Genomic DNA, 15,481 nt, shown 5'->3' with positions numbered 1-15,481 from the left:
TTAGTGTGTAAAAAAGCAAGTCCTTGAGAGTTGAGGTTGGTTTGATGTTGCATTATTGATTTTGACAACTTTATTGTTGCTCAAGTTGCTTTCCTAGAACGTCTTGCCTGCCTTGACCTTGTGTATTTAAATGGTAAATCTGTATTTCATTTTATTTAGTTTTGATATTTAAAATATTTTCAAATTAGGTTTTTTTAAATATATTACAAGGTTCTCGTGTACATAGGGCTAGAGGGAGACAGTGAGGATACAATTTATGCTTTGTTGAATGCAATAGTAAGATTGATTTCAGTTGGTGGAATGTGAGTGGTGGCATGTTGCTCTGCGATTGCTAGTCTTGGCTGGTGTTGTGTGGTGAACACTTACCCTCCATCCAAGATCTATCCTCTTTCAAAGTGTTTGGTTTTATTCTGTGTTTCTTTATGGTATATCATTGTATGACAAGATATTTAGACCTATGGAAAGGAATGGCTGTAGTTTTGACAAGTAAAATGGGAGTATTGGAAGTGTAGATTTGACAAGGTGTGGCTTATGAATTATGAAGTGCGGAATCAAGTTAACCCCCAAGCGCTTGAGGAATGTCAGATGTCCGGTTATTTCTACCCAAAATGCAGAAGTGTAATGCTTGTTCACTTAGTTTTGTTTGTTGAAGTTGGCCTAGCAAAAGTAAACTTGTATATTCTGTAAATTGTGTGTAAAGTGTAGCAATAATAGTTTTTGTAAAGTGCACCAGTACAAAAAGCTTCTGGAGATTTAGACAAAAGATAGCTCAGTATTCAAAGGTAATTTGTTAGCTATTCTTGAAGCACTTTATCTGCACTGTCATAACTGGTTTAGAATACATGCAAAAGAAGGTAAAAGTGAGGGGAAAATTCCTCTGAAGTTCTTTACTTGAGTAGCCTGTGAATTGGAAGAGCATATGATGGAATTTCAAAGGATTTAAGATATAGAGGACTGAAGTGAACTGAAATATGCAAGATAACGGATTTTCTTGCAAGCACGTGTTTTAATGACTGATCTCAAAGCTGGAAAGAGATAATTGGTTGATGAAACACAAGGTTGTGAGTAGGAGTACAAATGTACGTTAGCATTGATAGTGTTTCTTTACAAGACGGTTGCTTTACACAGGTATATTTATGTTTAAAGAATGGTCCTTTTTCATTACAAGTTTGCCACGGATATTGTATGAACATTGGCTCATTTTGCAACAGATGATAGGCCTATTTCTTATTCTTTTTCTTTTCCTCTATAAGATGGCATTGACCATCTCCCACTACGAATGTTGCTCTTGGCGACTTGTACCAAATAGGTACTTGTGCTGTGATATTTTTAACATTTACATAATTGAAAAATAGTCAGGTTCACAAGCTAATTTGTTCTATAAAGTATAAGGAAAAAAGTCATCTTGGTAAGAATGAATGTTGTGCAAGATCTTATTTGCATATTCATTTTGCTTAGTCATGGTTTCTCTTTGGATTTTACTAGAGTGAAAAGGGAGAGCCCAACCTTGTACTTTTTAAGTTTGTCAGCTTGCCTTTAACTATCGTTATAATACTGTTTGGAAGATGACACGGACCAACCAAAGGAAAATTGAAAAGTGCTGTACCCTAGGTTTTTAATACCTTGGGGTTTCAGTGATATGAAAACCAATGCACTTTATACAAGGCAAGTCAGTTTATTAGACATGATTCAAATGAGCCTGTGTTCTGCCAACTTGTGGTAGAAACCTGTAATTCCAAGATGAGCTTGTACTAATTAGTAATTGTGCAATTCATTAGTGTACTTGTTCTCTAATGGCGGAATGTGAATGGAAACCTGCCATGGTGTAGCACATCATGTCTGTTTTTGACAGATAAATATCCCAAGGTGGTTTTATTGCCTTTGAAATTGTTATTGATTTGAAAACTGTAATTGGTGCATTTTAGGATTAGAATGATCTTGATTATAAGTATTAAGGCTATCTACAGAAGTTTTTAAAGGCAAGAGTGGCTATGAGTTGCCTGAAATTTTAATGTATTTGTGCATTATAAATTGTCATAAGTATTCATTTTTTCATCTGATAATTTTTTGGCATTAGATATTTTGTAAATCTAAATGATTGAAGGGCACTATGATAAACAAATGTATCTTTGAAATAATGCAAATGATAATGACAGTTCATAAGGAATATATATATATATATATATAGTTTCCCTAACACAAGAATTGGATGTGAATTGCACACAAGTTAACATTTATCTTTAAATGGATCAAGCTATTTTATCAGAAACCATGTGCTTGAAGTTTGTCACTGTTTGCCATGGTTCTGGTAATCGGCTGAACCAGATAACCTGTGAAGTGGATGTAGACCTTGTGAATTAATGCAGAGTACAAAAACTGGACATGTTCTGTTGCTGTAAAACTGGGAAGTGCAATAGAGTGGGAGCTGTAAGAAGGTGGGTGGACGAGGGATACACCCATAAGTCTGGAAGGGGTTCTGCTCCCTGTACCAGGAGAGAAGTTGTGGATAGATCAGAAGCACAAACAAGCTCAAGATTTGTTGAATACTCTGTGATCAGAGGGATTTTATTTGTGGAATCAAGATTCACAGAAAGTGCTAGGAAAGCTCGCAGGGCAAAGCGACGTTGGCGCAGTGTTTCATTTAATCTGCCAGATGAAGAGCAAGAAAAGGAAGATCGTTTAAAATCTTTGCTTGAAGATGATATTGAAAAACTGAATCTTTCAAATAAAACTGAAATTATTAGGGTATGTAGATAGATGGATTGCTAACATGACAGGAATGTTGTACTCTAAGGTGGTAAGCTATTGATATTTTAACCTTTAAGATTTGTAATAAGTGGTTGATGAAACTAGGTTAATCCACATGAAGCATGCATGCACATGTTAAGCATGAGTTGGAATTTCTGGAGACTGTAATGTTAGAATCTATACCTAAACTGATTTTTTTTTTCTCTATAACAAGTTTTCTTTTTCTCCAGAATACCAAGACCACCACCACCATGAGTAACACTGTCCCAGCTATTGGCAAGCCTGCTCCCATCTTCAAGGGCACTGCTGTTGTTGACGGACAGTTCAAGGAGATCTCCCTGGAGGATTACAAGGGCAAATACGTAATTTTCTTCTTCTACCCTTTGGACTTCACCTTCGTCTGTCCCACTGAAATTATTGCTTTCTCTGACCGTGTTGAGGAATTCAGGAAAATTGGATGCGAAGTGGTTGCTTGCTCTACAGACTCCCATTTCTCTCACCTTGCTTGGTAAGTGGTAATGCTTTAGGTCGTGATTGTCAAGTTACTGTTCTGAAAGTATGACATTTTATTTGTATTTCAACTTGTATTAATCCCCATCCTCTACCCCATAGGATTAACACTCCACGCAAGGAAGGTGGTCTTGGTACAATGAAGATCCCTCTTCTGGCTGACAAGTCAATGGAAGTTGCAAAGGCTTATGGAGTCCTTAAGGATGACGAAGGCATTGCTTTCAGAGGCCTTTTTGTTATTGATGGCAAGCAGAACCTCCGTCAGGTATGTCAAACTGGTGCTATAATTAAATATTGTAATGTCCAGGAAGGATTAGTTCAGCATTTTGGAGGTGTGCAATTGAATTTTTGAGTCTGGTTTGTTGATTGAAATGTAAAGGTGTGAATTATAGGAGTCAATATCTTTATTTCTTAATGGTTTTATATATACATGATAAAAGCCTTGTGTAGACCTTTGAGTTAGTTTTTTTTTCCACCTTTTTCTCTATGTACATTATTTTTTCAGGTAACAATCAATGATCTGCCAGTTGGGCGTGATGTAGATGAAACACTACGATTAGTACAAGCCTTCAAGTTCACAGACGAGCATGGTGAAGGTAAGGTTTTGTCTTGCAATGACAATGAAATTTCATGAATACATTAAATGAAAGTTGACCTTTATATTGTACCAATGATTTCAGAACACCAAGTCATGATTGAAATAATTTCCAGTGGATAAATTAATTGGTTCTTCATATAAAGTATAGGTTACCAATATTTTTGTAATTAAATATCTTGCCCTTTTTTTCCCCCCTTCTCTAGTATGCCCTGCTGGCTGGAAACCCGGCTCCAAGACAATGAAGGCCGATCCTGCTGGCAGCAAAGAATACTTCCAGAATGAAAATTAATATAATACCTCTTTTACTGGATATTTTTTTTTCTCTCCTTTTATAAAATATTTTTGATCTGTCTTGTTCAAAAAGAGTTGGCATTCAGGATATGGCATTAGATTCATTCTGGTAATGATTTTATCTTTTGTTAAAACCGGTTTGAAAGCTCAAGCAATTACAGTACACAACATAGTTTGAATCAAAATAAGTTCAGGTTATTTTGAAGAGAAGCTGCTTGATTTCATATCAGTATTCTATGTTTAGATGTATATTTAATCAATAAACTTGCCAGTCAGCTGACTTTATAAATATCCTATGTTTTAACCCTATGTTGAAAGTTTGAATGAGCTGAATAGTGTATTGGCCCAATTTAATGAAATTATCAACCACCATAAACGTTTTCATGACTAAAGGAGTTAAATTAGTATGCAGTTGACTAAGATTGAGTTAAATTTGCATATTAATGCAAGAACACATAAATTAACCAGTTCCCCATAAGTTATTGAAATTGATTATAATGAACTGTCCTCTGGAAACTAAAGATTTTCTCTAATGTCAATTTAGTGGCATGCAATAAACAAATTTGTAAAAACCATTGCGGCTCTCAGGTATTGTGAAATCCCTCATTCCCCTCTCATTTTTTGGGGGGTGGAGGGGTCCTACCTTGGACCTCTGTCCTTGCCTCAACTAATTTTGCATGGTCCTTTGATATAGCACATTTTGAAAAACCATTAACCATTAGCCAAAATGTATGGTATTTTTTTTCCCCCCCCCTTTTACGTTTCCTTCATCCCCTGCTGTCTTTCTGCTGAAAGGATGAAAGGCTGGGTTTGTCAGCCCTGAATGGCCTTCATACTGTCTGCTCTTCCCTTTTTACTCTTTTCACTACCCCTCAAATCGTTCCTCCTCGTTGTGGGGGAGGGGCGGCTTATGAGACAAGACTGCAACCCAGTGAAGGACCTTCCCTACCTTAAACCTACCTTAAATCTCAGATTTTTTTCCTCAATAAATTTTGCATTGTCTTCTCCCCCTTCCTTTTTCCTTCTCTTCATCCCCTTCTGTCCACTTCCTAGGGTGTCATGCTGAAAGGATGACAGGCTAGCTTTGTCAGTCTTAAATAGCCTCGGGGAACCATGGGCATGGTATTCCCATGGTTAATTACCTTGCCCATACCCCTTATGGGAACCCTGAGGAGTAGTGTATTTCTTTTCCCCGCCACTTATTTCAGGCTCACCATAGTGAATACTGATGTTTACCCTTATTACGGGCATTTAGGCTTACTACTTCATCAAATAGCCTACCTAAATTTGATTTACTGGTTTCCTAACCCCCACCTCTCCTTTGACAACAGCTCCAACTGCTGATACTAATACCCTCCTCTGCCTAACAAGTCTGTCCATTCCAAACCACTCAACCTTCAGGGAGCACCCTTTCTCCTCTCCCAACATTCTCCACTTCATCTACTGCAGTCTTCTTCATTGTCTATCTTCTCACTCACTCACTTAACCATATTCCTATCCACTCCTCAAGTATGCATGTTTACGCTGATGGCTCCAAAACCACATTTGAAGTAGGTTTTGCAGTCATCTTCCCAACCTACACATTTAAATACCCTCTACCTCCTGAGTCTAGTATGCTCAATACAGAATTATATGCAATCCTCAATCCTCTTTGCCTTAAAACGCATATACACTCTCTCCCTCCTCTCACTATATTTACGGACTCAAAACTCTCATAAAATCCATAAAATCCATACCCTCAACTAACTCCCTTGTCAGCAAAATTCAAGACTGGCTATTTCACCTGTGCACACGATACAAAACTATCAAGTTTTGCTGGGTACCTAGCCATATAGGAGTACCAGGCAATGAAAGAGCAGACACTCAAGCTCGCTCAGCCACTAAATCCACATCACATGACCCCAATTTCTCAAATCCCAGCCATAGATTATCATCCTCATTTTAAAACCTTTCTTTATACACGATGGCAAACCTGCTGAGCAAGTCTTGCCAATAATAAATTACATTCAATAAAACTAACAATCTCCTGGTCAACTTCCATAAAAAACGATGCTGGGAAACGGCCCTAGCCCTTTTACGCATCGGCCATACACGCCTTACCCACTCATACCTCATTTCACGATCAGACCCACCCCTGTGTTCCTCCTGTAATGTTTCCATTTGTTTCACACATCCTGCTTTCATGCTCACGTTTCACCACAACCTGAACTCCTGCTTTTCCTCCTCTATCTTTCCTACAACCTCCCAACCTATCATATATCCTAATGGAATCCCATGCTTCTTACATAGAAAACCTAATCTTCCTCTAAAACATACACTTCCTCCAATTGATCGAATCTCCTCCCTTTTATCCTAATTTAACCCAGTCACTCGCTCCTTCACCACTACCCAACTATATTAATGCTTTAAATAACATCCTACTACTCCATAACCACATTACGTATAACACCTAACAACCCATCCCTATCCAGTCAATTATATCTCCTATAGTGCTATATGACCTCCGATGTCTAGCACATTAATTTCACCTCTAACCATTAACTTCATTGTCTATCCCCTCCCCCCTCATTGCTACTCCATTCATCTACTACCATGTCTGGAAACCTATTGAGCACTTTGGCCCAGCCAAGTGGTATTCTTTGATTCCCCCTACAGCCCTATACTCTGACAATACCCTTGTCTCCCAACAATGTCTGAAACAAGTAGGCAATTTCGCTATATTTTTAATACACTGCTAATGACCTTAGATATTGATGCTGCAGAAATTTTAAAATTTATAAAAAATGCTTTGACTCTAAAGTACAAATAAGAATCTTTGAAGAGGGGGCATTTTAGTTGTACTTTAGGTAGGACTCCACTAACCTTATCTGATTGTGGAACCACCCTCTGGCCAGGGATTATGACATTTAGCCAGGCCTAGGTGCACTATTTGGGAACCTAGACAAGCTCAACCTGGAGTTTTTGCCTGGATCATACATTTTTTGTGGCAATGTAAATCTATAGCCTATGGGCATCATTAAAGTTTTAATTTCATACAGTTGCAGCATGAAAAATGCATTGAAGCCAGCTGAGACAAGTGTATGGAAGTGCAACTGTAATGTAACTCAAAAATCTGGCTAAAGGTAACTCAGAAACCTTGACTAAGTAGTTGGACCTAGGTTTTATGCATTTGAAACTTGTCTTTGCATTGACGAGGCAAAATACTTTCTACACTACTGATTGGTAGGCTTTAATAGTAAGTCCTACTTCACTTCATGCCAGCGGCAGGACAGTACCTTCTACCTCTCTCTGCTCTTAGTAGATTCTTTTAACTTTTTTTTAACATTTATTTTGTAATATTCTTACTACTGTATCAGTGCATAATTTTTAATAATCAATCAATCATGGAAACTTACTGTCACTTACCATAAAGTGGCAATAGCAATTAAAGCTATACAGCAGTGATGATGCTAATTCTACATTGAATGTAGAGCTTTGCAGTACTGGAAGAAGTCCAACACTTGGGCCCAACATTTGCCATTTTGAGCTGATATGGATACTCCATTGCCATACTTAACTACATACATTGATTAGCAGACAAAATTCTACAAATAGTGATACTGCTTTCTAGTGATACTTTTTTCAACTATGTTGCCAATGATGATGCTAGCATCCTAGTGGCTATTTACTGTTCATCTGAATGCTTGCCTACCAGTCTAGCAGTTTGGATATCACAATTATGGACTTTATTGATGAGCACTGTCTTCATCAGTAAAGATTGTTTACCTCGGCTGCAATCTTTTCCATTAATTGCCAATAGAGGTTGTTGGTGGATCTTTCATATCAATTACAGTGTGACATCCTTCAAAATCAATTTAGTTACACTTATGGAAACTTCTTTTTTGAGATATCTTTCAAGGAAATATGGCTAACAAGGAGTGGTGATATTTGCCTTATACCTCAACCACATGCTTGAGCAGTGCTTGGTGTTGTTCATGCAATAAAGTCGTGTGGCCAGTCAATTAGAGGCTGCTCGTAGTACTGTGATGTGAAAAATAGAATGTCTCTGTATGTTGCTTTGGAAAAAATGCAATTGATGGTAAATATCTTTAAAAAATACTTTCTAATTCTGTAGACTAAAAATCTCTTTCAATATATGATGGAAATTGTCTTTCTCAAAGGAATTTTGAAAGGAAAAATCAATTAAATGTAGTGTGGCATTAACAATTATCAAAACCTATTATTTCAAAAAGTATCCATGAATTATTAGCCTGTGGGACAATCTATTGCTAATAATGTCCTAGTTAACCCAATCCTTCCAAAAAATATGTTGTTCTCGGCATTTTATTTTGTGAAATGTATCTACACATACATGGCCACACAAGTATTCAGCCAATGAGTCAATTAGTTGTGTATATGACCTCAACGGATTTCCCACTTCCTTGTTTTTTTTTTAAATATTTTCTCTCTAATGCTATTAATATTAATGATTATTATTATTAAGGAAATTATAAATAACAGTCTTATTAATAATGATAAAAGCAATATAAAATAAAACAATATTTCCAAAAACAAAGAGAAGGATAAACAGGTGAGACAGATTAGTAATTGAATCCTTGGGGAATAAGCACTTGTGGAGCCATCTACGTGAAAATGAAATTATAAACTAAACTCACTGAGAGCATGGCATGTTCATATATACCATCACTGGTGGTTGTGGTTTAATAGCCCTATCCCTTTATAATGAGGTTACTGAATACAACTGTCTATAGGAAAAATGAAAAGGACTTCTAGTTCATAAAATACACATGCTTTGTAGATAAGAAATTATCTGATGATATGGTTGTACCCTAGATAACATATTCTAAATAATTCAGATTGTCTAAAACTAGTAAATTAAAATTATGGTCAGAAACATTCGTCTCTGCTGATAATCCCATGACATGCCCTCACTTCTCTCGAGAAGCAAATGGAAGTTTGGTAAAGTTAAATTAGGAGGCCCTAATGTAAACCATCTTTTGCTTAATTTTATACTCTATGGATTTTAACCAGTCCTACAAATGCAAATGATAAGGAAGTTGAATTTACAATTAGCTGTTAACATTTGTAAAGAAAATGCTTTTCTAAGTTTTGTGTTTTGTAAATTTCTTAGATTGACCAAAACTATTTAAGCAATACCAGTTTTGAATGAATGTGGATTGAAAACCTTTCAAGCCATTTTAATGAGGAATTGTCACACTAATAGCCCAATTTTTATTTAAAATAATCATACTTTGATAAATATTCAGAGCAAGCTGAAATGCATATAATGTTTGTATAATATCTGTTGAATAGTTGTTTTTATACATATACTCTTTAGTATCCATATTTCTATTTTTTCTCTTCCCCCAAAAATTATGATCTTTTATTAGTATATTCACCTTTACATTAAAAGATGCATGATGTGATAAAAAAAATATATAAGCTCTTTAAGATATGCAAAGAAATTAGGAAATATTCAAAATATCCAAACTTACTATATCTTTCTGTAAAATAAATTTATCATGACAAATAATAAGTTTAAATATGTTCATTTGGTCTCTATATTAAATGCTAGGACATACTTTTTCACCCAGTCCTCTCTGGTGACCTGCTACTGTGCTGACTCCATCTCTGCCTAACTGAGACTAAACAAATAACATCAATAGTTCTTAATGCTTCAGATCATTCTATACACATTTACTCACATACACGTTTTTTTTCTGTTTCTCAATATAAATGTTATAATCCTTTACTGGAAATAACCTACCCTATATTTTCATATATGCATTGGCAGTATATATAATTTTACTTGCTTCATTCTTGAGGGACTATTTTTTCTCAATAAGTGCAGACTGGGCCAAACAAGTGCACAACCCACTGCTAGCAGGAAAACGTAGCATTCACTGTCGGAGTAGTTTGTGAAATGTCTCTACACATAGATGGCTCCACAAATGGTTAGCCACCAATTAATCAATTAGTGACCTCACCTGATTTCACCTGATTTTGTTTTTTATTTCATTAATGCTATCAATATAATTGTTGTTATTATTATTATAGATATTATAATTACTACAATATTTTTGACATTACTAACAGCAAAACAGGATAAAAGAAAATATTTCCAAAAATCAAGGAAAAGGATAAATTGTTAAGATAAGTAATACTAGTAATTGCCTGTTGCTGACTATGTTCTTGTGGAACCATCTATAAGTAAAGGCTATTCATAAACTAAACTCACAGTGGTCATGGCATGTATGTACATGCTATTTTCAGCAGCTGGCTTGACTGCACATGACGTGAAGACTTCATCTCTGTGTGGTTTCCTATTAAGTGATAGCCCCCTTAAAGAAAAGAGGAAGGAGTAGAGGGTTCAAAGAGAAAAGGGAGATGGGGAAGGGGAAGGAGAAAGGAAGGGAAAACAGGAGCACTTAAAGAGGAAAAGGAGATGGATAAGGAGAAAAGGAGTAGGGGCTCACGGAGAAAAGGAGATAGGGGAGTGAGAGAAAGGGATATGGGAGCAAAGATAATGTGGGAAGGTAAGGAGGAAGAGGAGGGGGCAGACGCATGGTTTAAAATGGGAGGGGAGAAGTGAATTTTAAAATTTGGGAGTGAGAGATAAAGGGAAAAGTAGAGGGGGAAAGAAAGGGACACAAGTAGAAGAGAAGGATGAAAAAGTGAGAGTGAGAGAGGGAAGTGCCATTTCTTAATACCTATTACGGAAAATCCTTTTTCTTTAAAGAATATCCAAGAAGTTGATAAGAACTAATGTGTTCAGGTGGCTGAAGTACATTAAAACAATCTATGCATCATTCCTTACTTTATTAGAATACTGGCAGAATTACAAAAAGTTCAAGCTCTCATAATACACATAAAAAACCTGAAAACATTATGAGTAATTATGAGTAATGTCCTACCAATCTTTTGTTAAATAAAAAGCCAGTTCTCAGAGTAGCATCCAAAGCCAGTCACTTTTTCATTATCCTGAATCTATTGTTATCTACACTTTTTTTTCTTGTTACAATACTGAAGGTAAGCAGAGTCTGTTATGTATATATGTATGTACATTTAGCAATCTGACTGCAACTCTTTCTCTTGAGCAATATATTATGAAGATTGAAGAAGACTTTATAATTATTCATGCTGATATGTAGGTCTCTGAATCGGTTTGATGTGGAAATTTTACTTAGGAGTTACAGCATCTATTTATAATTCTAAAATGTAATTTAAAGTATTTTTCTGCACAATACCTTACAAAAACAAAGCAAAACAGACATTTCCTTCCTACAAAAAAAGGACATCATAAAATCTGGGGTAAAAAAAAGAGCGATAGAAAATGAAGATCTACTGGGATTAAGACATCATCCTTATGTATTTCAGGCAATTTTCAGTTTTTGGGAGCTTTCCAGTTGTCCTTTTCTCTCCTGACGGCTGCCATGGTCTCTATTCCTTCGCTCGTTCCTGCATGTTTCTGGACAGGGCTCTCATTCACTCTCATGAAGGGGTTGAGCTGTTTCTCTTCACCTGTGAATGTCATGAACAGGAATTTTATTCAGAAATTTCATTCATATCTTTAGATTTCAAGAACAATATATTCTGTATGTGTATTTGTCTATATCAGTGTGTGTGTTATATTTTTGGAGAGAGGGAGAAGAAGAGATGTGCATTGAAAAGAAGAAAAAAAAAAAAAAAAAGATAGATGAATAAATTAATAATAATAATACCCGTCAAAAATACTTAATTACCTATTGTAGAAGGCACTGAAGGCAGTCCATTATCCCTGCGTTCCTTCACCCAAGCAATCTTCTGCTTGATAGTATCGTTGTCAGGCTCAACATGCGACCCAAAGGCAAGATTTTGCAAGGCATATTCATGACCACAGTATACTTCCTGCAAATTATTAATGTAGCAACATTAGCATATTCTTATAAAAAGGCAATTTGTCTAGCTTTTCATATTTCCCTACAAATAACAATATAGACACAAATAAATTCCCTTTGCATGAAAAGCAAAAATCAACTCACATCTACATAACTAAGGTGTTATAATGAATGAAGTTTTAATTAAACATTACAAAATAACACAAATATATACATAACATTTACATCAATGAGATATAAAGACAGACACAAACATGTCAAATACTAACTGTGTGATCAGGTAGGGAACCAAGAATTTCAATCAGAGCTTTATACATCTCTGTGGCATTTCCTTCAAAGAATTTTCCACAACCACCAAGGAAAAGAGTGTCACCTGAAACCAAAAACAATCTATAAATGCTTTTTCATTAATATATATGGCCAAAAAGTATGCACCAAAAACAGGTAAGTAACTGAGGGAAGAAGTAGAGAAGAAAATATAATGTACATTACAAACAAAACAGTATACATTCACATGAGGAAACACACATCAGATGGAGTTAGGATTAATGAAAAAGACTGGAAGGTAAATATATAAAAAAAGTGGTAAGTGTAAGAAGAGACGACAAGAGGAAAAGAATTGAGGACGTGATAGGAAAAAACAAGGTACAGAAAAATATGTGAAAGAGGGGTTACTGATGATATGAAGAAAGAAAGAAAAATAAATAAATAAATATATACTAAAATAAAGAAAGAATGAAAGAAAACAGAAAAGGAAAAGAAAAGAAAAAATGGAAACACACAAAAGAAGAAGTAGAAGACAAAGAAGAAGAAAAACAACAGAAGAGAGAGACGAGACCAAGGATGCAAAAGCCCTAAAGACATCAATCCTACCTGTAAACACAACTGGCTTCTGACTTGCATCTTCAACAGTGACATTATAGCAGATGTGACCCTGCGTATGACATGGGGTAAACAGACACTCGATGTTCAGACTGCCCACCGTAAACTTGTCTCCATGGGAAACCTTTTGCGTAAGGGCTTCAATGCGGTCGTCACCCCCAAGGACTCTCAGGGGTTTGTCGAATGTTTCGACCAATGCTTTGTTCCCGCCGGCATGATCCCTGAGCGTGGGTGAAAATATACTCAAAATTAGGCTAAATACTTGATGTTCAATGTGAGTCTGGAACAATACTCAAATGCAAATATTCAAATTCCCCAATTGTCAGAATAGTAGATCTCATCAATAAGTATTGCATTTTTTACCAAACAAATATTTAGCAACACTCAAAACAAATATATAGGTATGTTACACAAAATCTGAGGATTGACTTGATATCCATGACCTCTACATAATTAAAATTATTAAACAGATATGTAGCATTATACATCCCAAACATTCTGGGTTCAGTTATGTTGATGGATATAAATACTCTCATAAAACAAATTATTCGCAATTATTTCATGAAGATGATGTGTGGAATTTAACTGAAGCTAATACAATCAAAACATCAAATATATTCGTATACCGTAATGAATAACTGAAAAAAATGCTTATAAATTTGCAGAAGGTAATAGTGATATATGACCTTTGATGTCTAGCACATTTATTTTCTTGTCATTATTACTTACTTGTGGAAGGTAAACCTATTTTCTTTTTCTCTAAAAGGAAAGAATAAAAGGTCATATCAGCATATCAAACACATGCAAACAAACTTAGATGCCAAAGGGAACTGTCAAATCTTCCGTGGCTATCTATACAAAACCCAAAACAACAACCCTAAGTAATGAAGAAAATAAATCAACACTTATCCAAAAACACATATCCAAATATCCACTTATTTTCCCCAAATGACTGAGGTACTCCACCAAAATCCAGATGACGTACCAGTGATGATGGGTTGTCAGGATGGTAGTGAGATTGACTCCTGCCTCCTCAACCGCTGCCAACACTGTCTTTGGCTCCACTGGGTCCACAATGGCTGCTTCCTTTGTGGTTTCATCCATTAACTGCAAGATTGTATTTGCACCAATAATCAGAAATCTGTTCTTCACCAGTAATAGATAAATCCATGATCACTGTATGTTTCAAAGCATTCATGTAAGCTCCCATGAGATTACCAATAAAAGAAAAGAATTTATTTTTGTATATCATCTTTTACTGAATTCTCTTTTATTTCAGGTAAAATCAAAATAATAGAAATATCAGTTCTAAGTGCCTAAATTCTCCAACTACATAATGCATGGGAATACTAACCAGATACATATAATTGTCAGAGAGTGCTGGTAAAATTTTGATCTTCATATTTGGATGTTCGACTATAACCTGCGTACTGTGGAATTTTCCTGCACCGAGACTGTACCAGGCGTTGGCTGGAATGGAGAAAAGATAAGATTTTTGTCATTCAATATGAAATGAAAACTTGGATTCTGAGGAGAAATGAGCAGCAGGAGATACATATTTACAATTTGCTTCACACTGAATCGGTGTCTGCCTTAGAATTAAACTATTTATAACAATATATAGTGCCAATGTGTAATGAATGACTGCTCTGATCTTTTTAATTACAATCTTATAAAGTGCACTGAAATGTGGATCAAATAAAACATACAGAACTGAAATAAATATAGTGATTTCCAAAAATACTCATAAAACAATCAATCAGGCAAATGAAAAAAATTGTGCTAAATGAAAATGCAATACATATTTAATAACAATGATAATAAAAAAAAAAATATGAATATATAAATGTATGCAGTATTTGTGTATGCATATGACTGTCTTGTCAACTAAAGACATCTTCCCTTGCTGTTTCCTTTTGGCCGGGAAAATCATTCAAATAAGTACAAAGCCTTTTTAACATGTGCAAAAAGATCTTTTTCTACAAAAGTATATCTCTGAAAACCTCTAAAAAGCAGACTAAAACCCATATTGCTTTCAGAAACCAGAAAGAAATTCATTCATTTATTCCTACCCCATCACTGTATGTCCCAATGGAATTGTGCCCTAATTAAAATGGAAAAATAAACGGTAAAAATACATTCATTTGTTCAGTCCAACTTCAGTTTGTACTCACCTCTGGAGGACAAATCTAAAGCCAGCAAGGAACGTCATCAACACAATGATTAATAGGGGGCTATAAATATTGCAAAATTGCGAGTGTACAGAAAACTAGAAGAAATACAGCAACAGCTTGACAGACTTCAGAAAATGCTAGAGTTGAATATATGACACATGTGGTAATGATGTGTATGAGTTGTTACACATAGTGGCAGAAAAAAAAGAGATGTAGAAATAAGAGGAAAAAAAATTGGGATTAAGACTTTGGAAGTGTGTGTAGTTTCTACTTAAACAACAATCACAGGAAAAAAGTTTGATAGGAAAGAAGGTATAACCATAATATATATAAACAAAAATTTATAAAGAGATAATATACAAAAATAAACTACAGACAATACAAAATTCTACAGATGTAGA

The 15,481-nt window shown here is 35.4% G+C and overlaps 2 protein-coding genes across 9 annotated transcripts in view; one reads left to right on the top strand and one right to left on the bottom strand.

Moving 5' to 3' along the window:
- Positions 1-338: 338 nt before the first annotated feature.
- On the top strand, positions 339-4,422 carry LOC113814492 (peroxiredoxin 2). The gene is made up of 5 exons (XM_070116274.1): positions 339-2,745; positions 2,979-3,256; positions 3,361-3,523; positions 3,764-3,854; positions 4,060-4,422. The coding sequence occupies exons 1-5, from the start codon at positions 2,383-2,385 to the stop codon at positions 4,143-4,145; spliced, it is 981 nt and encodes a 326-aa protein (XP_069972375.1). The 5' UTR covers positions 339-2,382; the 3' UTR covers positions 4,146-4,422.
- Positions 4,423-10,951: 6,529 nt separating this feature from the next.
- tzn (tenzing norgay) overlaps positions 10,952-15,481 on the bottom strand; it is a 9,246-nt gene continuing 4,716 nt past the window's right edge. For all 8 annotated transcript variants that reach the window (XM_027366522.2, XM_027366524.2, XM_027366523.2 and 5 more), the window contains 6 exons: positions 14,261-14,376; positions 13,892-14,013; positions 12,898-13,127; positions 12,294-12,397; positions 11,890-12,034; positions 10,952-11,668 (listed from right to left, as the gene is read on the bottom strand). In XM_027366522.2, coding sequence (XP_027222323.2) covers positions 11,532-11,668; positions 11,890-12,034; positions 12,294-12,397; positions 12,898-13,127; positions 13,892-14,013; positions 14,261-14,376 — 854 coding nt within the window. In that variant the 3' untranslated portion in view covers positions 10,952-11,531. The remainder of the gene's footprint in view (positions 11,669-11,889; positions 12,035-12,293; positions 12,398-12,897; positions 13,128-13,891; positions 14,014-14,260; positions 14,377-15,481) is intronic.

Source organism: Penaeus vannamei, chromosome 38 (genome assembly GCF_042767895.1).
Source record: "Penaeus vannamei isolate JL-2024 chromosome 38, ASM4276789v1, whole genome shotgun sequence".
Lineage (NCBI taxonomy): Eukaryota > Metazoa > Arthropoda > Malacostraca > Decapoda > Penaeidae > Penaeus > Penaeus vannamei.
This window is presented reverse-complemented; position numbering and strand designations above follow the sequence as displayed.